Consider the following 24,124-nt stretch of genomic DNA (forward strand, 5'->3'; position numbering starts at 1 on the left):
TCACGTGTTGCTGGCATCAAATTCTAAAGTTAATGATTATTCGCAAAAAAAAAGGTTTATCAGTTTGAACATCAAATATGTTGTCTTTGTAGCATATTCAATTGAATATGGGTTGAAAAGGATTTGCAAATCATTGTATTCTGTTTATATTTACATCTAACGCAATTTCCCAACTCATATGGAAACAGGGTTTGTAACTCTGATGGTACATTAGGAAATATATATATATATATATATATATATATATATATATATGTATATATATATATATATATATATATATATATATGTATATATATATATATATATATATATATATATATATATATTTTTTATATATATATATATAAATATATATATATATATATATGTATATATATATATATATATATATATATGGGGCGGCATAGCTCGGTTGGTAGAGTGGCCGTGCCAGCAACTTGAGGGTTCCAGGTTCGATCTCCGCTTCTGCCATCCTAGTTACTGCCGTTATGTCTTTGGACAAGACACTTTACCCACCTGCTCCCAGTGCCATCCACACTTGTTTAAATGTAGCTTGGATATTGGGTTTCACAATGTAAAGCGCTTTGAGTCACTAGAGAATATAATTAACTTCACTTCACTTCATATACGAGCATATAACCCCAATTCTTAAAACTTTGCACTGGCTCCCTGTTCATTTTAGAATTGATTTTAAAATGTTGCTGTTTGGTTTTTAAAGCTTTGCATGGACTGGCACCGCATTATATCTCGGAACTCATCCAAATTTACACTCCTGCGCGCGCTCTGAGGTCCGGGAGCTAGCTCCAGCTCCTGGTTCCCAAGACAAGACTTAAAACCCGGGGAGACAGGTCTGGTCTCTAAGCTCTGGAACACTCTTTGTGATTTTATCTGTGAAAAGCGCTTTATAAATACAATTTACTTACTTACTTTTTAACTTTTTTTCTCTCCCACAGTGGCGTGTTTTACAGTAAGTCTCGTCTTAAGATCCACTTTTATTCTCTGGCTTTCAACACTATGTGAGTTGTGTGGTCCGCTGTGCTTTTAAATTGTTATTTCTATTCATTCTTTTAATTGGTTTTGAAGTTAAAGTTTAAGTGCCAATGATTTTCACACACACACATTTTCTACATTTGTCCCATCCCCACCTGGGAGCAGTGAGCTGCAGGGCTGGCCGTGCCAGGGAATCATTTGGCAATTCAACCTCTAATTCCAACCCTTGATGCTGAGCGCCAAGCAGGGATGTAATGGGTCCTATGTTTATAGTCTTTGGTATGACTCGGCGGTGATTTGAACTCACGACCTACCGATTACAGGGCTGACATTCTAACCACAAGGCCACTGAATAGTAACTTGACTCTCGCCAGAACCTTGTAGTTCGCTGAGCTCCACACAAGGATCTGGGTTCGAAAGCATTGCAAACTCCTTCCAGATAGCAAAAAATAATGAACCAATAAGGATCGTCGGGCGGGATTTGATAGATGTGACATAGCGCCAAAGCGACTCTTTGATTCAAACAACAGTGGTGGCACGCAGTGAGGTTTTGTGTGCTGACATTGATTCTGCTACTGCAACTGTTTTGTCAAATCTATCAAATATTAATTATTTAAAAGATGAACAGAAAACGGTTTTGAACTCATTTATTGGTGCCAAGGATGTTTTGGCTCTTCTTCCGACTGGGTTTGGATTTCCCAGCGTCGCTCTCATCAGCGTCACGGGTTGATTTCGATGTAGCAGGTCATTCAAGATAATGGACAAGTGGTTTCTCCAATCACACACAATTATTTTTTTTTACAAGGCCCAGCTTTTTGAAACACATCTCCTATTGAGAAGTCCCAGATCCTTGTGAGAAACAGGTTAACTGAGCAGGCCTTTATGCTTTAAAATCGTTTTTAATCATATTTATTTTTATATTGTTTTTATACTGGTTTTTATATTCATTTATTTTGTTTTTATTCAGTCACTGGTGGAGCTAAGGATAGTTGAGTTGAGTTGAGTTTGAGTTTATTTTGACCATGCAAGCATACAACATGATACATCACAATTTCCAGTTTCTCTATTCAACATGTTCGAAAAAGAGTCGGAAGAAGCAGAGCTTATTTAATCCTACCCCTTTTCTTTTACATAACAATTGTTCAAATTTTTGTCTACTTCCTGTTCTCAATTTATTCTCAATGTACTCCATAAGTGATCACAATAAAAACGAATGAAAAAATAATATGTGGTGAAGTAAGTTACATTTCGAATCTCGTAACAAATGAAGGAAGAATTCATTCCCAAGAAAAACATTGTCTGGAGGTGGTTCGGTTCCAAGCGGGAATATGTCGAATAGACATCTAATTTCTCATGTGTGGGGCACAAGCGTTGCTACCAAAAGTAGCATTACTGCTAATATGTAGCATCATTTGAAAAGTCACCTGCAAATAACTTTAATAAATATAGTTTTGGTCAATTGACTTAGTTGTGATTTCCTTCTCTGCATGAAAGTTTAAAAGTAGCATATATTAGTGCAGTATGAAATAGAATGTTTTAATGTAGACACATAGAATCACCATACTGCTGTGATTATATGTATCCAGTGTTCATTCGAGGCTAAGGCAAAATATCGAGAAATATATCGTATATCGCGATATGGCCTAAAAATATTGCGGTATTAAAAAAAAGGCAATATAACCCAGCCCTAATATATATATATACATGTGAGTATATGTATGTATGTATGTATGTATATATACATATATATATATATACACATATATACTGTATATACAAACCCCGTTTCCATATGAGTTGGGAAATTGTGTTAGATGTAAATATAAACGGAATACAATTATTTGCAAATCCTTTTCAACCCATATTCAGTTGAATGCACTACAAAGATAAGATATTTGATGTTCAAACTCGTAAACTTTAGTTTTTTTCGCAAATACTAAATTAACTTAGAATTTCATGGCTGCAACACGTGCCAAAGTAGTTGGGAAAGGGCATGTTCACCACTGTGTTAATTCACATTTTCCTTTAACAACACTCAATAAACGTTTGGGAACTGAGGAAACTAATTGTTGAAGCTTTGAAAGTGGAATTCTTTACCATTCTTGCTTGATGTACAGCTTAAGTTGTTCAACAGTCCGGGGTCTTCTTGTTGAATTTTACGCTTCATAATGCGCCACACATTTTCGATGGGAGACATGTCTGGACTGCAGGAGGGCCAGGAAAGTACCCGCACCCCTTTTACTATGAAGCCACGCTGTTGTAACACGTGGCTTAGCATTGTTTTGCTGAAATAGGCAGGGGCGTCCATAATACCGTTGCTTGAATGACAACATATGTTGCTCCAAAACCTGTATGGACCATTCAGTATTAATGGTGCCTTCACAGATGTGTAAGTTACCCATGCCTTGGGCACTAATGCACCCCCATACCATCACAGATGCTGGCTTTTGAACTTTGCGCCTATAACAATCCGGATGGTTATTTTCCTCTTTGTTCCGGAGGACACCATTTCCACAGTTTCCAAATATAATTTCCACTCTGCATCAGTCCATCATAGATGAGCTCGGGCTCAGCGAAGCCGGTGGCGTTCCTGGGTGTTGTTGATAAATGACTTTCGCTTTGCATAGTAGAGTTTTAACTTGCACTTACAGATGTAACGACCAACTGTAGTTACTGACAGTGGTTTTCTGAAGTGTTCCTGAGCCCATGTGGTGATATTTTGCTTACAAATTGGTGACCCTCGCCCCATCCTTGTTTGTGAATTACTTAACATTTCATGGAAGCTGCTTTTATACCCAATCATGGCACCCACCTGTTCCCGATTAGCTTGCACACCTGTGGGATGTTCCAGATAAGTGTTTGATGAGCATTCCTCAACTTAATCAGTATTTATTGCCATCTTTCCCAATTTCTTTGTCACGTGTTCCTGGCATCAAATTCTAAAGTTAATGATTATTTGCAAAAAAAAAAGATGTTTATCAGTTTGAACAGCAAATATGTTGTCTTTGTAGCATATTCAACTGAATATGGGTTGAAAATGATTTGCAAATCATTGTATTCCGTTTATATTTACATCTAACACAATTTCCCAACTCATGTGGAAACGGGGTTTGTATATCTATATGTGTGCGTATGTATTTTGTGTGTGTATATACTGTATATATGTGTTATACATATACATATATATATATATATATATATATATATATATATATATATATATATATGTGTGTATATATATATATATATATATATTAAAGTTAAAGTACCAATGATAGTCACACACACACTTTGTGTGGCGAAATTATTCTCTGCATTTGATCCATCACCCTTGATCACCCCCTGGGAGGTGAGGGGAGCAGTGGGCAGCAGCGATGCCGTGCCCAGGAATCATTTTTGGTGATTTAACCCCCAATTCAGACCCTTAATGCTGAGTGCCAAGCAGGGAGGTAATGGGTCCCATTTTAATAGTCTTTGGTATGACTCGGCCGGGATTTGAACTCACGACTGGACTATATATATATATATATATATATATATATATATATATATATATATAAATATATTTGTGTGTGTGTGTATATATATGTATATATAAACACAGACATTTATATGTACATATATATGTATATGTCTGTATATGTGTGCGTGTATGTATATACAGTACATGTATATGTATTTTATGTTTGTGTATATATTTGTTAATGTATATGTATGTATGTGTATATCCTGTATTTATGTAAATATATGTATGTGTATGCTGTACGTCAAGCAGAGGTGTTATAACACCACAGTAACACACAAGATACAATTAAAGGCCAACGTGTTTACAAAAATAAATCAATTATTTGATTTATTTTCTATTTCAAATACATAAAAAAAAATACATATGTTGCATGACCTTCATAATGACTGTGAACAAGCAACATTCCAAACGATGTGCAGTTGCCCTTGAAGTTGCGTTCACTGGAAACTTTTGACGACAAATTGTTGTGTTACAAACTTTTGTGTGGTGTTGCTTTTTATTTGTAATTATTCCAAGCTGAATAGTTATGTGTATGCAGCGGCAGCTGAACCAAATGTGACTGCGTTTCAAAATTATAACGATAAGCTGGATCAATTTGTAAGTGTTTTTTAGTAAATGTTAATGATCGTTTTCAAATTTGGGTTTGAAGCATGATACTGATAAAGCGTGTTCCCCAGGCTCACACATCAATTATGATATTGTAAGGTTAAATATATTGATATTGTGTGTCACAGAGGGAGATTGCCCTAAAATTGCAATAGTCTTGTGGGACAGGAACTGTTGGAAACTTGTGTAGGAGTGTAGGCATGTTGTGATGATGAAGCAGCCACACGCCGTCCTGCAACTTTCTCAAAGAATACTTTCAGTGGAGGGAAAGTGCGTTAGATACAAGTGGGGTGATTTCGAAGGTGATAATGTGCACTTTTAGTTTTTCTGACATGGAAAAATTGTGTGATTTCAGTGTCGTAATGGATGAGCAGGTGCAGGACCTGGTGTCTGCCCTGGAGCACACCTTGGAACAAAGTAAGCTCGGGAAGCTGAGGGAAGAAATAGTTCAGAGCCCACTTCATCAGCGGTGGCAGGTTCGCCGTCAAAGAGGCCGCAAGCTTCGTTGCAAATCCTCGGACCGTCCTGAAGAATGACGCCATTTGATCGAAGCATCAGAGTCCAGTTTAGACGTAACATCTCCAAACTCCTGGCGGAACTCTCAGCCTACTTTGGCAACGTCGGCGTCCAACTGCAGCAACTCTGATAACCAGTGGCACTCCCGAGTGATCCGCCCGATCAGGACCAGGCAGCCCTTCTGGCCTGAGTCAGACTCTTTATCTGAAAATAATCTAGGACGACCACTCAAGAGGAAGAGTAAGATTAAGCGTGTGACCCCAAATGTTCGAGTCAGATTGCAGCAAAAGCTAAATGTTTCTGCTATAGAAAGGAAACTGAGGCCCAGGTCGTCTAGGATACAGCGTCTCTCAAGATTGAAGAAAAGCTCCAGCGCTTGGATCAGACAAGACAGGAAGGTTGATGAGAAAGCAGTGCTGGAATAGAGAGAACACGCTGGAACATCAAGATGCTGCAGAGGAGAAAATGTCTGATGGGTAAGAATTATTAAACTCACAAAGCTATGTTGCATTGTAAAAATACTTTATAATAACTTGTTCTTAACCTTTTTGTATTTGTATGTGTTAAACATAAAATTCCACACATGAGATTGGAGACTATACACTAGGTGTTTAAAAATAAGTAATCAGCACAAAATACACTCTTGGCTGTTAAATGCAAAGTTAGCAAGGAAGCAAAACAAACATGAGCACTAAAGTAAGAAATAAGCACTTAAACAAGGTGAGTCCATATAGCATCCAGTCACTTGTCAATATTCACCCTGTCCTTAACTAAATCCCCTCAAAAAATGCATCACAATCATGCCGTTTCATTCTAAAGTATTGAGTTGACATTAAAAATGAATGAAGGAGTCTCTTTATCCTCGTCTCCTTCGGCAGAAAGGATCACCAGGGAGAGATCTTTGGTAGTGATGCCTCCAGGCATCTGCCATCTCATTATTTCCTTTCCAGAAATATTGTCACAAATAAATATGTGACTTGGTAGCTATTGATTTGTTTTGAAATGAAGTCCTTTTGCAGGTTGCGTAATTAAAGCTGTGCCTGTGCCAGAGGCCCAGGATGCACTCTGTCGTATGCCTCCTGTTTAGTCAAGCCAAATGGCAGCAGTGATGTACATGTTCCAACAAGAGAGTCAACTTTCTTGTAACATTATCAATCCACACCTAACAGCCTGTTTTTAATTGCTACTATAAAGATGTAAATGTTTATCCAATGCAGATCATTTTAATGTACAAATTAGGAGGGGTGTCACTATCCAATATTTTGTATTTTAGTGAAGTCATTTGCAAAAGGTAATCATGGTAGGCTACTGGTTACCAGGAGCTAGCAGCTACACAACAGCTAAGCACACAATAACACACAAGCGAGACATACATAACTTTCCTTAGTTGTAAAATATTGCAGTCTAAAGACAATTTGTCAATATAAGCAATTAGCAAACAGATTTAGTTACATAGTAACAAAAGGTTTCAAGGCAGAAAGTATCCACCCACAGACATGTCTGGATCATTCAATTTACTGCGTCATGACTCGAACTTGACTTAATGAATTGATGTAACCACTGTGTGTCGGAAACAATAAATTACCACCCATTTAAAATTTAAAGACAGTAAGTTTGTCCCAAAGTTACAGTTTTTAATACCTGCCATTGTTTTCTGAGAAATTTCACTTGATCAAGCCTTTTCTAACATTCAACACTACAAAACGAAAGTATGTATGATTCATGTTAATATCGGATTACTGTAGTCGGTATGGGCCAATACCCAAGGCTCCAATATCGGTATTGTATCGTAAAATAAAAAGTTGTATCGGGACACCCCTATTAATTAGTGCTGTTGATTGATAATGGTTTTAATCAGATTAATCACAGGGGACCAGTTGATTAATGTTTTATCAATCAACTGTTCGTGCGTGCTGGAGCCTATCCCAGCTGCATTCGGGCCAACACTGATAGACAACAGTCACACTCACATTCACACACTAGGATTATTCACAGTAAATTACCTGCTTTCATGATTTAAATTTACCTAAAAAACACCCCACAATTTAGACAGAAATGCAATTACATTGGCGAACTGTCATGCAAAAACATTTTACAAATATTTCATTTGAATGTGAATAATTTATTTACTCAACACTTACGAACAGTTTTATCTAAAGTCCGGTCTGGGTGCAGCACGAGCACCGATCCATGTGTGGAACCGTCAGTTTGCAGGTTCTTCCCACACGTGCTTTATAAAATGCTAAATAGGGCTTGCAAAATGGTGTTCAGTGTTGATAAATCATGGTGCATGTGTTAAATAATCATATTTGCATCATCTCCTCCCAGTATTGTGGGCCTTTTGATGATCATCATATATTTTGCATATTAATGAAAACGGAGACAAAAAATAGATTGCATGCCTTATTCTGCTCACTTAGGGGTGCAATCCAGCTTAGATCAGGTTTGTGTGTACTATGACATTTTTACATGTTTTAGTACATGCAAACCTTTAGTAAATCAGGCCCATAATGTTTGAAATACATTACAGCTTCCAGAGACGTTTTAGGCATTTTGAGTCATTTTGTGCTGTATAAAATTCTCTTATTTTTTTTTATTTGATTAGTAATGATGATGGATTAATTAAATAATAATGATAATATTAATTATTAAATGATTACTGTTGACAGTACTAGTATTCATGTTTTTAAACTACCATGGAATTATTAGTTGGAAAAAACAGTATATGATGAAAAAAAATACATTCTTAAATGTTACCGTGCATAGCTTTTGTTTGATAACATCATTATCATCTATAACATTTTAAGAGTGTTTTGTGGTAAGCAGTAATGGGACAAGGCACAGGGCTTTACATCTTGTGGTTTAGTTTGTGCTGACCTCCCTAGCCCCTAAACGGTACTTGTTTTCTTACTTTATGGAAAAATCAATAGCTGTCCTGACAGAAAACAGCTCCGGAGAAGAAATAAATGGGAACACCATCGCGAGCTGCCAATCATTTCTCACTTATACTACGCCAAAGCGCTTGATTGCTGCTCAGTAGACTGCCACACTGACGTGAGGGCGAGCAGTCCTAATTGGTATGTCCACGCGGAGGTGAACGATTTGGAAGAACGCTGGAAGCGATGAGGGGTTGACAGTGGTACAACAGCAGTATTTATAATCCTGCTGCGTACGCTCCATCTGATGCCATTGTGAAGATGTCTTTTCAAGCACTTGGATTTCGTTGGTCTGCGTTCATTCCATTAACCTTTGTTGTGTGCTCTCTTGAAACGTGCTTCTGTTCAAGGTCACATACTGAGCCGGAGCCTTCAGCCACCCAAGTGCAAGGGAAGCAGATGTTGGCATTTGGGCTCCTTCATTAGAGCGCGTTCAGCCTGCTGGGCCATGGGGCCACCTGGCACCCCGGCTGGCTCTGCGAGTAGGCCTCACCTGTGGGTTAGACGCCACATGACGCTGGTGGTGGCTTCCATCCTGCCACCAGGAAGGAGCACAACAATGCAGCTTTGCTCGCCCATTCTCGCTCTCGCTGGGTAATTTGTGTTTTGAAACTCCGCAAGGAGTTTTAGGAAAAGCTGCGTGCCATTTGCCCAAGTTAATTTTCATAAATCTCTGAGTCTAATCCAATTACTGCAGCTCAGGGAAAGACGGATAACCTTATAATCAGACACCCATAGAAGGGCGCATGGATTTGGGTTTCCATGGCTTGTTTGAAGAGCCCATAGATCCATTGTTATCAGCGTTGTGTTCCCTTCCGTCTGTGTCTCCACTTTATTCCTCAGCAAAATGAGCCCAGCTCAATAAATGGTGGCTAGCCTGTAATCTCTGTGCAAACTGGTCGGCCTCTCCCAGGAGCTGGGGATTATATCCTAATGATTAGTGCTCATCTGGATACTGTGTTTTGCTTCACTTCTTTGCCTTGTACCGAGACAATAGGGCCATGGGGGGTTAAATTCAGCACCAAAACACTGGGATGTATTTTCTTCTTTGCCCTTGCCATTATTTCTTTGTGGACTTTCATAGCTAATGAAGACACATGTGTGTATATCCGGTATAATCCGCAACAGTGGGTACAGCACAGGATTTGTGATATCTTTTGACTTCGCTATAAAATGAAGCCCAAGTTATCTATAAATGTCAGTCCCATTTATAACAAAGGTCAACAAACAAGAGTTAAGGTCTTTCTTTTGCGGCCTATGGAAATTGCTGCGAGCGTGAATTACTCATGTAATCAATGAGTCGGCACTAGATAGAGGCAATCTCATGTGGCCCTTTAGGTGACGTCACATTACGCTTTTTAATATGGATAAATACTTATTATGTGCCCGTTTTAAAGGTTACAATTGATGAAGAGGAGTTTCCAAAATTGAATACATTCATTTTTGTCCTCAAATTCTATACACAATACCCCATTATGACAATTTGAAATTTTTATTTTTATTATTGAAACATTTTATTTAATGTAAAAAAACTATAAAACAAATGTCACATGTGTATTAGTATTCACAACCTTGTTCAATACTTTGTTGATGCACCTCGGGCACTAAATACAGCCTCAAGTGTTTTGGAATACAATGTTATAAGTTTTGCGCAGTTTCACCCATTCCTCTTTGCAGCACCTCTCAAGTTCCATCACGTTGGATGAGCAGTGTTGGCTTTCATCCTGGATGTCTCTGTACATTTCTGCATTCATCTTGGTCTAGTCAGAGAGGTGACCAAGACCCAGATGAGCACTGTCAGAGCTACAGCATTCCTCTGTTGAGAGAAGAGAACTTTCCAGAAGCACAACCATCTCTGCAGCAATCCACCAATTAAGCCTGTATGATATAGTGGCCAGATGGAAGCCATTTCTTGTTTAAAAAGTTGGTCTGATGAGACAAAGATTGAACTCTTTGGCGTGAATGCCAGGCGTCATGTTTGGAGGAAACCAGGCACCACCCATCAGCAGGCCAATACCAGCCCTCCAGTGAAGCATGGTGGTGGCAGCGTCATGTTGCCGGGATGTTTTTTAGCAACAGGAACTGGGAGACTAGTCAGGATAGAGAGAAAGATGAATGCATTAATGTACAGAGACATCATTGATGAAAACCAACACTCTTTATCAAACCTGAGAGGTGCTGGAAAAATGAATAGGCGAAACTGCCCAGAGATAGATAGATTAGATTAGATTAGATTAGATAGTACTTTATTTATTCCTTCAAGAGAGTTCCTTCAGGAAAATTACAATGTTCAGCACAATCCCATTTAAGCTCAGACAAAACATTACAGGGAGACAGAACAGGATCGCTGACGGGTCTGCCGGCTTCCAGGGCCCTTACAAAAAAGGTGAGATACAGGTAAACAAGTGGGGGGATGGGAGAAAAAAACAGAAGATTAAAATAAGATCAAATAAAATAAAAACATCGGTCTAAGACTGGGCCCTGGAGAGGGGTCCAGACTGAGGCCAAGGGAAAAAAACAACAACAACTCATAGCCATAGTACACATCCCTCTTACATGTGTGTAAGACGGAAACATCAAACATCAAAGAACACAAAGGACATTAAAGACATTAAAGCAGCGGATACAACCAGACACGTCTACATACAGTTATGAATAAAAAGTAAAAGAAACATATACACTGTGGTGGCCTATGTGGGGGTCCATTCTTGTTACATCAGTATTCAAAAAGACTTGAGGCTGATTTTTTTAAACTTTTTTATTTTTAATTCATTTTAAATTGTTTTAAAAAACACTTTTCACATTTTCATTATGGAGTACTGTCCATATAATTTGAATTTGAATTAAATTATTCCATTTTGAAATAAGGCTGTAACAAAGCAATGTGGAAAAAGTGAAGTGCTGTATAAAACCAGTGGCCATTGGTATTACTAGAATGCATTGTACTAACCATTCTTACTAAAAGTGTCATATTACCAACAAAAGTATCAATTATTTGAATTTACATAACTAAAAAACGACACCACTTTAACCATTAAATCCTGTCCGTACAAAATAACAAATCACAGATGCATGAAAACACGGCTTCACGGTGGAAGAGGGGTTAGTGTGTCTGCCTCACAATACGAAGGTCCTGCAGTCCTGGGTTCAAATCCAGGCTCTGGATCTTTCTGTGTGGAGTTTGCATGTTCTCCCCGTGAATGCGTGGGTTCCCTCCGGGTACTCCGGCTTCCTCCCACTTCCAAAGACATGCACCTGGGGATAGGTTGATTGGCAACACTAAATTGGCCCTAGAGTGTGAATGTGAGTCTGAGTGTTGTCTGTCTATCTGTGTTGGCCCTGCGATGAGGTGGCGACTTGTCCAGGGTGTACCCCGCCTTCCGCCCGATTGTAGCTGAGATAGGCGCCAGCGCCCCCCGCGACCCCGAAAGGGAATAAGCGGTAGAAAATGGATGGATGGATAGATGCATGAAAACAGTGAAAAGTGATCATTTTAATGACAACAAGGCACGCTGGGAAACGTTTTCTTTTCAGACACATGCTCAGACTTGCCACCTTTTCTGGATTGTGCGAAAGACTCCCGTAAATTGCATAACAATTTTACCTTTTACCCAGATGCTCAAAGGATGAAGATGGGATGGTCGATCAACAGTCACTTAATGGGGATGGGAGGTTTCATTAAGCCTATGTGCTTTGAAATTTGGTGTCCTGTCACCAGCCGCTGGACTAGATCTGACCAATCTAAGTCTATGAGCATGAACTGAGGAAGCCTACTCGGATGAGCTGCGAAACATTCTAAGACAAACCAAACAGTCCTGTTACGATCGATTGATTGCCCTGGGATGACACTGACCTGGATGAATGAGAACAGTTAGAGACATCTCTGGAATGGGTTGTTGGGCAAGACCCGAATTGCTTGGCTAGGCCTGACATGGTCCAGATTCCCCTGAAGAGCCCTGCATCCATTCACATCTGCTTTTTCTGGTAAGCGAGGAGAAGATACATGGCCATCTGGCCAGGAGGATGCACAAGGATTTCTGATCGTATTGCTGCTGTGGGCAGCAATCAGCACATATATTCTCTGGTGGTAGTAAGGTCAGCGATGGTAAACAACGTGCAAGTGCAGTAAGGAATACCTGAAGTGCAATTGCACTTTTGGGAAGAAAATGCCCTTCAAGCTCCTTTACCATCCATTTGCTGTATCACTAGCATACCAGATTTCCCATGACCTTGAAGTGTCTGGAGTTCACAGCAAGTTGGCTGAGGTGTGAGTTTGGCAGAGACACCATGGGTTGCAGGGTCGCCCTGAGCTGCGGCGACAAGCTGCGGCGGCGGGACGGTCCAGGCGACGTAGCAGATGTTGGCCAGTTGCAGTAATGTGGTAGCAGCCGCTCCATGTGTGGGGGTACAGACAGAGGGAGGGGCAGGCCTGGGGAATGAGTTTCACTCTCCTGTCATCCTCCACAACGGCAGCCCGATTAGATTGGAGCTGACAGCGTAGGATATTCAATTAGATTGTGCATGTCACTCGGTGGCTCGGATCAGAGGCGCTTCTTGTGCCTTTGTGTTTTCTATCCCAGCAAAGGGAGCACATGGCACACTGTCTTTTTGTGCCACTTCCGTTTATGTCGACCTCTAGCTGCGGACTACTTCTTTAATTTTATTATCGATCGCTTCATATTAAATATTGACATGGCAGGGCACAATGTACATTTTTGTTTCATATTGTTCCCTTTTCAGCTGCCGTGCCATTGTTTGACCTAAAAATTCATTCAGCTCAAAATGAGGGATTTAAGAATAATTCACTGTCCTGTAATGTAACTGATGAAACATGTCTGTGTCCCTGTGGGATGTTTTTGCTCTTCTCTTTGCAGTGAAAGCAGCAGTAACTGCAGCGCTGACCCTGGCCTTTTCACCATTGATGAAGTGAGGCAAGGTATTAACATCAATGTTAACTTCTTTTCTGATATTTGGGTCATTCCAATCAACTGACAGACTGTCAAATTTGAACTCAACTTTGCTCAGCTGAAGCCCCCGGCCCCAAAGAAGGCAGTTTTGCTCCAATGGGCTGTTTGCTGGCCAACCAGGCGACTCTAATAAGACGTTGTCATGTCGTGTTAATGAGCGCTGAAGCCTTTGCTAATCTCATTAGCCGTGGTGGGGCCAGTCGGCCTCTGATTTAACAGTTGTCACTACACCTTGACTATGAGAGGCATGCTGCCTGTTCTCGCTCTGCTGACTGACAGGTCCGAGAGGAGCCTCCTGTCTTGGGACTAAACTAGTGCTGTCTACTTATTGGGGTAATTAACTCACAAATGCACTCATTGCTGTTGTACTTACAAACATGCAGGGTCAAACGCAGCACCTTCCCTAACACGTAGTCAATGAAAAGTCAGTAGGGAAATGGATTGTATAAAAATCTTTGTTTTTCCCCATCATAAGGTGCTTTGAACAAAATAAAGAGTACCCTATTTTTCTCGGACTATAGAATGCACCTGTATATAAGTCACACCCATTACATTTTCCAATAATTTTTTTCCCCCCAAATATTAGCTGCACCTAACTATAGGCCGCAGATACATTGTGAAATGAGTTATTTACACAGAAAGATTTTGTAAATGTTTTTCCAAACGTTGTCTGTAACATGGCAGTAAAACAGCTGATCAAACAAAACTGCGGAAACTTGCCCTCCAAGTAGCTAAACCGAGACAAACACTCCACAGTGATGTTTTGGTTAATTTTTGAAATTATAACAATGCAGAAGGAATGCAATTATATGTTAAAATACCAACACAGACACTGGTAAACATGTTAGCCTACGAGCTAATGCTAATGACACTTGTTTACATTATGATAGCACATACCAATATGTATGAAAACACTTCTACAGATATCACACTTGGGACAATTTAGTAAGCGTGAATTGTTTCATATTGTAAAATCTACAAACGTTGCTTGTAGTGATGAATGAAGAAGCCATACTAGTAGAAATGCTATGGACGACAAGAAGACGAAACAACACTTGTACTTCCGGTTGTAAGCACTGCACAGAAGGAAATACTGTACATATTCCCCCCGCAGCACCTGCCATGAGCAAATTTGTCCAAAAGATGGTGCAATAGCACAAAAAATAACACACTTTTTAAGTGTCTCAATAGATGGCGCAAAAGCACAAAAAATAACACACTTTTTCAGTGTCTGATAAAAACTATTTGAATTAGATGGATTCAGAACATTGTGGCCATTAGCGAAGAAAAATCCATAAATTAGTCGTTTTATAAGCTGCAGGGTTCAAAGCAGAGGAACATGTAGCGTCTTATAGTCCAGAATCTACGGTAGTTATCCATCCATCCATCCATTTTCTACTGCTTATTCCCTTTGGGGTCGCGGGGTGCGCTGGTGCCTATCTCAGCTACAATCGGGCGGAAGGCGGCGTACACTCTGGACAAGTCGCTACCTCAGTTATATCAATTATAAATCAAACATATTAGAGTTTGGGGTTTGATGTCGCATATATGCAACATCAGTAGCAGCAGCAATCCTTTGGTAGCAGCAACATGGTTTTCCTTGTGCGTGTGTACTGCAGGTGATGATGAGCAGAGCGACTGCTTCTTTTAGGGTGGCTGGCAATAGGATCCATCATGGCCAGCTTGTTGCCCACCTGGGACACAGACAGTCAGAACTCCAAAGATGACAGCCGACTCTCTCCTACCTCTCTGCCGTCTCTGGGAGGTTGTGCTTTATTTTGTCTTTTTGGGAAGACTTGGTGAAAAGAGATGCAAATATCGTCCTTCTTTAAAGATCTGGTATAGACCAGTGGTCTCAAGCTAAATTTACCTGGAGACCACTGGAGGTAGAGTCTGGGTGTGGCTGGCCGCGCAGAGTATTTATTTCAGAATCATGAATTAACCATGTGACTAAAGTGAACTAAATTGCACTAAACTACTTCTACCAGCAGCTATAGTGATCCTCGGCTATCGCAAGCCTTAAGTCATTATAAATGTAAACACATATTTACTGTATGTTGACACTGTTGACTTCCTCAAGAAAAGGTCAGAGACACTTTTGCTTGCTTACAGGAAGTTGCTTTTTGAGTTTCCCAATGTGTGTTTTCATATTTATGTCTGGACCGTCATTGTGGTTTGTGTTTTTTCTCATGTAATTCAAGTTTGCCATTATATTTTTAATTATTAGCTGCCCAGACCACAAAATACACTAAATTAGCAAGTTAAAAAGAGTAACTACTTAACTTGGGCCTGTGCGGTGCAAGTTTGAGACCACTTGTCTCGATGGCTAAATCTAGTCTTTTCCCTTTCATGCAGGCTATTGTTCACGTTTAAAATGTTCACCGCGCCCTGCTGCTTCCTACTTCAGGACCAACAGTAGGAGGTTCTCCATCAAGATGTGTATTTGTGATGTTCCTAGGTTTTCATATGTTTTTACTTTTAAAATACACAATTTGACTTGTTTTTTGGAGGGAAATGCTATGCCAGATTTTGTGGAGCGACTGAGACACAAATCTCATGACCACCATTACAGAGTGTAAGTGAGAGTGACCATCACTTTTTGTAAACTCGAGTTAATTTTTGTGATCATTAACATATTTTTATTTTGTCCTATTAGCTTTTCTTCAGTCAGACACCAAGGCCAGGTATGTTTCATTCAAGCTATGTTCCACTCTTTTTTGGACCATTTTACCCCTCGCCATCTTGAGCCGCCTCCCACATAGTGTGACCATTGACAATACATTACAATCCTCTTAAGGGTCTATCGGAGAACCAATTCCGCCTTTTTCCAATGGTGCTCGATTTATTGATGAACCCATTGGTGGCACACTCACTTAATTGAATCAGTTACAGAGTCCAGGTCACTGTTAATTAGAGAAACAAACATTATGTTCACACTTTGAGTTTGTTTGTGTGTGTGAGACATTTGACATTACATCTAGCAAAGTATACCTAGATTAACTGCACATGATAAACCAGGGGTGCCCACACTCTTTTCAAATGACCAAGTCGAGGTGATCTACTTCATCTTCATTTTTTTAATGTATGTGTGTGTATGTATATATATATATATATATATATATATATATATATATATATATATATATATATATATATATATATCAATCAATCAATCAAGGTTTACTTATATAGCCCTAAATCACTAGTGTCTCAAAGGGCTGCACAAACCACTACGACATCCTCGGTAGGCCCACATAAGGGCAAGGAAAACTCACACCCAGTGGGACGTCGGTGACAATGATGACTACATATACATATATATATGTATATGTATGTATGTATATATATATATATATATATATATATATATATATATATATATATATATATATATATATATATACACATATATATATATATATATATGTATATATATATATATATATATATACATATATATATATATATATATACATATATATATATATATATATATATATATATATATATATATATATATATATATATATATATATATATATATATATATATATATATATATATATAGGTGCTGTTCATATTATTACAATATCATGAAAAAGTTGATTTATTTCAGTAATTATATTCAGAACGTGAAACTTACATATTATATCAATTCATTACACACGTAGTGATATATTTGAAATGTTTATTTCTTTAAATTTTGATGATTAGTACTGATAATTACTAAAAAATCCCAAATTCAGTATCTCAGAAAATTAGAATATTATTTACGACTAGTACCAAAAAATATTTTTTAGAAATGTGGGCCAACTGAAAAGTATGAACATGGAAAGTTTCAGCATGTACGGCAATCAATACTTAGTTGCAGCTCCTTTTGCCTGAATTGCTGCAGCAATACGGCGTGGCATGGAGTCGACCAGTCTGTTGCACTCCTCAGGTGTTATGAGAACCCAGGTTGCTTTAATAGTGGCCTTCAGCTCTTCAGCATTGTTGGGTCTGGCATCTCGCATCTTCCGCTTCACAATACCCCATAGGTTTTTTATGGGGTTAAGGTCAGGTTAGTTTGCAGGCCAATCAAGAACAGGGATACCATGGTCCTTAAACCAGGTACTGGTAGATTTGGCATTGTGTGCAGGTGCCAAGTCATGTTGGAAAATGAAATCTTCACCTCTATAAAATTAGTTCGCGGCAGGCAGCATAAAGTGTTCTAAAACTTCCTGGTAGACTGCTGCATTGACCCTAGACCTCAGGAAACACAGTGGACCAACACCAGCAGATGACATGGCACCCCAGACCATTACCGATTGTGGAAATTTGACACTGGACTTCAGGCAACGTGGATTCTGTGCCTCTCCTGTCTTCCTCCAGACTCTGGGACCTTGGTTTGCAAAGGAGATACAAAATTTACTTTCATCTGAAAACATAACTTTGGACCACTCAGCAGCAGTCCAGTCCTTTTTGTCTTGAGCCCAGGCGAGACGCTTTTGACGTTGTCTCTTATTCAAGAGTGGCTTTACACAAGGAATCCGACAGCTGAAGCCCATATCTTGCATACGTCGGTGCGTGGTGTTTCTTGAAGCACTGACTCCAGCTGCAGTCCACTCTTTTTGGATCACGCCTACATTTTTGAATCGGTTTTGTTTGACAATCCTCTCCTGATGAGAGTAAGATTGTTCTTTTTGCGTCTAGGGGCCACAGACAGTTTGTCAGACGTACTGCAAACACTGAATTCAAGCAATGAATCTTCACAGTGAAGACGGTGAAGCATAGTGATGCTAGCATCATGATATCGGGATGTTTCTCGTACTACGGTGTTGGTCCTATTTATTGTATACCAGGGATCATGGATCAGTCTGAGTACATCAGAATACTGGAAGAAGTCACATTGCCGTAGGCTGAAGAGGAAATGCCCTGAAGTGGGTGTTTCAGCAAGACAATGACCCCAAACACACCAGCAAGCGAGCACAATCATGGTTTTAGACAAACATAATTCCAGTAATGAAGTGGCCAGCACAATCCCCGAACCTTAATCCCATTGAAAACTTGTGGGCAGACATAAAAAAATGCTGTTCATGAGGCAAATTCACAACATGCAGAGTAATTGTGGAACGTAGTACAATTGGCCTGGGCTACAATACCCGGTGCCAGAAATTGGTCGACTCCATGTGCCACAAATGTGAAGCAGTTATCAGAAACCGTGATTTTGCAACTAAATATTAGTTAATGATTCTCAGGAAAGTTGAATTTGAAAGCCTTTCTTAGTTTCTACAGTACATTTGAGTTTTGTAAAGAAATACTGTAGGTCAGCACTATTTTTTTGTTTTATATTTATTGACTTTCTGTAAAATTTTATCAAATTAAATTACTTTTTCCAATGTTCTGGCTTTGAAATAGAATGTGCAGTGTCCCCCATGCATTTGTGTTCATTTAATACAATTTTTTTAAAGAATATTGAGGTACTGCTTTGCAAGCACACCTTTGGCATTCTCTCGATGAGCTTCAAGAGGTAGTCACCTGAAATGGTTTTCACTTCACAGGCGTGCTGGAAGCTCATCGAAAGAATGTCAAGGGTGTGCAAAGCAGTAATTAGAGCAATGGGTGGTTATTTTGAAGAAACTATAATATAAAACATGTTTTCAGTTATTTCACTTATTTTGTTAAGTACACAACTCCACTCGTGTTCATTCATAGTTTTGATGCCTTCACTGACAATCTACAATGTAAATAAATAGTCATGAAAATAAAGAAAACACATTGAAATAGAAGGTGTGTCCAAACCTTTGGCCTGTACTGTATATACATATATTTCTCTTAATTTAGTAATTTTGCACAAAAAATATTTTTGAACATTTCGTTTCCCCTGTATTCATATAAATCCAAAACATGTGCGTCTAATTAAATTCTGGTTGGAGTCAAATGTTGTAAATATACCATTGTGTATGTGTAAATTGTCAGTCATCAGGTCATATAATCCACACAGGTTAAATGGAAGCAACTCTGAAACATTTTAAATAAGATTTTAGTTGGCTTCATTCAACCTTTGTGGATAGTATAAGACTTCTATCACACAAATGAAAACATGCTAAAAGAAAAATTAGGTCGACAAGCCCTGCAAGGTGACCCTTTTTTTTTTCAGGGAGTTGGCAACCCTGCTTTTCATCCTTGTTCTGGAAGTCTCTGCCCAGTCAAGCCATTGCCTAGAACCCATAGGGCGTCACTGACGACACTGACTTAACCTGTGGAAAATAAATATTTTTAACATGTGACATGTGTTGGCCTTTTTAATTCATTCAACATATTTGGGCATATATGTTGTTTTAAAAATGTAAAAAAAATGCAATCTTGTCACTTCTATAGCGCGTGTTTATTTTTATAGTTGAAGATGGATGTGCCTATGGGTGTTCTCATTCATCAGGTTATTGTTATTCTCATGGCATTCAACTGATCAGAAGACGTTTGCCCTCTCATCCGAGTAGTTTTCATCAGTTCATGCTCATAAACTTGGCTTGGACAAATCAAGTCTGAGCGCTTGATGCCAAGGTCCTCAATATTTATCCTCTAAAATTAGAAGGGGCGTATGGACAGAAAGGAATGCTTCTTTTCTTTTGTGATGTAAAAAAAGAATGTGTCCATCAACACATGCTAACAATAGAATTGAATAATTCATACACTGTGTTGACTCTTAATGTATTGTTTCATACACTAAATCGAATCATATTGAGTCGTTCACACTAAATTAAATCGCATTGAATTGTTATGTTCTCTAAATGAATAATTTTTAAATGGCATCGTAACCCATGTTTCGCCATGCAAATCAAATTTTCCATCCATTTACATTTCTAATACCGGTAAGTTCCCTTTAAGGATTAAAAGGACACAAGTTTTACATTGTAAATTGTAATAGCCGGACGTTAACACTTGGATGCACAGACTCTTTAATATAGTTTTCAAGGTTAGTCTTCCCAAATAGAATATGTTGAATGTTGACATAGGAGTAATGTGGATTTGAGTGCAAATCTCAGACTTCACACTGGAAACAAAATTGGTCGGTCGAGAATGTTCGTAAAAGCATCACATGGCTCCCAGCAGTGACGTGCAGTCAGGGGAGGCAGGTGAGGCGGGATCTCACCTGCCATCATGGAAAGAAAAAAATGTAAAAAGAAAAAAAAATAATTACACTGTAATATGTATTCAGTGATTATACTATAGAGTTATTTTCCATTTAACTTCACCAGTTTTAAATTATTTTTTATTCAAAATTGCTTAATTTTCACATTTGCCGTTCAAATACTGAGAATTACTTGCGGTGAGTCACAGCCAGCTGAGCCTCCCCGTGGATTGCGCAATGACTTGGCTAACTGCTGGCTGCTGTGCAGTGAGACCGTATTGCTATATGAAATATATTATAGATTTCCATAGTTTAGTTAGCTGAGGTATATAATGTACAGTGTATTTTGTCAACAACTGTATGTGTGTAACGTATTTCTTGTGCTGGGCAATCACAAAACGGCTGCGAAGACGCACAATGTGAGGCTCCTGTTCTCCGGCCTCCTGGTAGTAGAGGGCGCTAGTGATCCCAGAGATCATTCGTGCACTATTCGGCTAGGCCGAAGCCGGTATGTTTTAAAGTTGTTGTTTGCCTGCATATCGTAAAAACAACCGTCCAACATTTTACAACGAATTGTAAACTTATAGGTGCCGACCATCAGGGCCGAGTTGCCACGAAAGAATGTGTTGATGTTGATATATTAAGCCGAGTTGGTAAGTGAATTTGTTTACTAATAGTAGCTACTAGCCGTACCCATGTATTTTCTATGGGTTGTTAGCATCTGGTTTTAATCCCATTTCCTCCAATGTTTCTGATCTGATTGAATTTATATTTATGTCGAGTCTTTTTTTTGGGTACTTACATATGGTGACTGAGTATTGTGGCGTTTTAAGGCCTTCTGCATTTTTTATGCTACAGTAAAGACAATGAATGAACACGGCCGCTGGAGCGTAGTTACACATGTGTTACACCTGTCATAGTGACAACACTGTGTACTGTCGTGTTTGTTATTTTGTACATACATTTAATATTGTTAATATTAGCAGTATTATCGCTAATAATGATAAGAATAAGTATAATTCATTTATACTATACTATGCTAGCTAAAGTACCTGCTACATTAAGTTAAAGTACCAATGATTGTCACACACACACTAGGTGTGGTGAAAGTTGTCCTCTGCATTTGACCCATCCCCTTGTTCACCCCCTAGGAGGTGAGGGGAGCAGTGAGCAGCAGCAGCCGGGAATCATTTTTGGTGATTTAACCCCCAATTCCAATGCTGGTATGAGCTTTTAAACATAACCCGTTAACTGCTGCCAATCAAATGGTGAATAAGGTACTCTATAGGGTTCATATGTTTATAAATCTGACTGTGATGAAGTCAGTGCCTCACCAGCCATAAACCTCACCGCACGTCACTGGCTCCCAGTCATACCAAGATAATGTTGCATGTGTGTGTGGTTTACTGAGAAACTGTTAGACTCCTGATTGTCTAGTTTCCACATTGTCTGTTTATAGTGCATTCTTAATTTTGTTTCACACACACACCCTCACTGTATCGGGATATTTCCCCAGGCACCCCTTGAAGAGGAGCAAATACACGACTGCTATGAAAAGCCCCCGACTTCTTAGGGCGTTCTTTTCCAAACAGACTCTTTCTTCTCCACCTGAAAGGTTCCTTCAGATTGCAGTTTGAGGCATTGTGAATACTAATTTCTCTCTATTAAAAAAAGCCCTCATATCCCTGCCATGCTCTCATTTGAATGGCAGACTCAGGGGAGACCTCTTAATTCCTTTATAGTGCGATTCAAGACCCTTCACTTCAAAAAGTATAAATCATACTCCCAAATGAACCAGGGAAAGGGAGGGATTGACGAGAGGGGCTTCTGATGTGTCCCGTCGGACTTGCTGGCTGAATTTCTCTCCCTAAACTGCACAAATCCACTCTCCAGTGAGGTGGCTTCCTCCAGCCTCTCGACCTATCTGTGTAACAATACTGTGGCCAATGCCCACTCTAAACAAACTTCAAATGACCTCCCTTTTCACTTTTTCATTTCTTTTTCGCATCTTACCCACATGATGGATTTCTAACCCCGGAGGCCTGAGTGGAAAGTGTTTACCCTGCGGGCCCGAGTGTGCGAATGAATCTTGTACTGCAACCACGCTGAAATGACATATTAATAAAAGCTGTCATCTCCTGTTTGGCGCCGGGTGACGACGACAATGGAAGATTTGATGTTAAGCGAGGAAGGTGGAGATGAGCTTGCTTGCCGCTTATCCTCGTCTCAGAGTGCAGCTCGCCCCGAAATACTGTTAGGCTGCACGCGCCTTAAAGTGCCTTAGAAGCCTTCTCTCTATTGAGTTATTTATTTCTAAATGACACTCGCGCTGTGAGATAAATCATAGTCTCAAGCCACTCCCTTAACCGTTTTCATTTTAATTGTGAGATCTCTGTGTCAGCAGTTAGTATATTGGTGTGAGTGGCCTATTGATTATTGATTTGCAGCTATTGATTATGTTCCCTGGAGACCCTAATCCTTTCTGATTCATTTGAATAGCTCTATTAATCTTGAGATCCTGCTTGCACCTGGAGCGCAGTGTTCCATGATGAAAATAGATAGCCATTTTCTAACCGCCACACCTCGCTCCTCTTTTGCTCTATTCTTTTTAATTGATATATTTGCTTTTGGATGTGGCTGCCAAAATTGCAATTGACCTACTGTCACTGATCTTTTAGTCAGCACCCTCGGGGACTAAGTCCCCTTTTAGAAGTGTCTGATATGACCCGAAAAAACCCATCTTGCACACTTTTTACTCTGTGTCCTTATGTCTTTGATATAATTTAGTAGTTGTTCAGTTTCTTTCTGCTACTTGTTCTTTCCTTCAGTCACCACCGGTCATTGTCCCTAAATGGCAAATAAACACTACACAAATAAATACAGTAAAGCGCAGCAATTTGCCGGGTTTACATTTCAAGTAAAAATGGCCTATTATTGACACCCTAGTAAAACCTAGATTAGCTGTGGCATTAAGGTGCTACTGTGGCTCGCTCTTCCCCCTTCACACTCCCCTGCGTAACCTGACGACGTCCTCCTCTGATTTTGGATCAACATTTGCAATTCAATCAAATTCAGAATCAGAATCAGACATACTTTATTAATCCCTGAGAGGAAATTAACATTTTCAGCACAATCCCATTCAAGATCAGACAAACATTACAGGGAGACAGAACAGGATCGCTGACGGGTCTGCCAACTTCCGGCGCCCCTTACAAAAACGGTGCGATACAGGTAAACAAGTGGGGTGAATGGGAGAAAAAAATTAAAGATTAAAATAAAATAAAATAATATAAAATTAAATTTTAAAAAAATCAGTCTAAGCCTGGGCCCCTGGAGACATACTTGCCAACCCTCTCGGATTTTCCGGGAGACTCCCGAAATTCAGCGCCTTTCCCGAAAACCTCCCGGGACAAATTTTCTCCCGAAATTCAGACGGAGCTGGAGGCTACGCCCCCTCCAGCTCCATGCG

The 24,124-nt window shown here is 39.4% G+C and overlaps 1 protein-coding gene across 1 annotated transcript; it reads left to right on the top strand.

The window, feature by feature from the left end:
* Positions 1-5,487: 5,487 nt before the first annotated feature.
* LOC133548768 (G patch domain-containing protein 2-like) lies at positions 5,488-15,195 on the top strand. Its single transcript, XM_061893724.1, is given in 4 exon segments — positions 5,488-6,044; positions 6,046-6,117; positions 13,452-13,513; positions 15,164-15,195. Coding segments are annotated over 4 exon segments (723 nt in total).
* The last annotated feature ends 8,929 nt before the right edge of the window (positions 15,196-24,124 follow it).

Source organism: Nerophis ophidion, linkage group LG03 (assembly GCF_033978795.1).
Source record: "Nerophis ophidion isolate RoL-2023_Sa linkage group LG03, RoL_Noph_v1.0, whole genome shotgun sequence".
Lineage (NCBI taxonomy): Eukaryota > Metazoa > Chordata > Actinopteri > Syngnathiformes > Syngnathidae > Nerophis > Nerophis ophidion.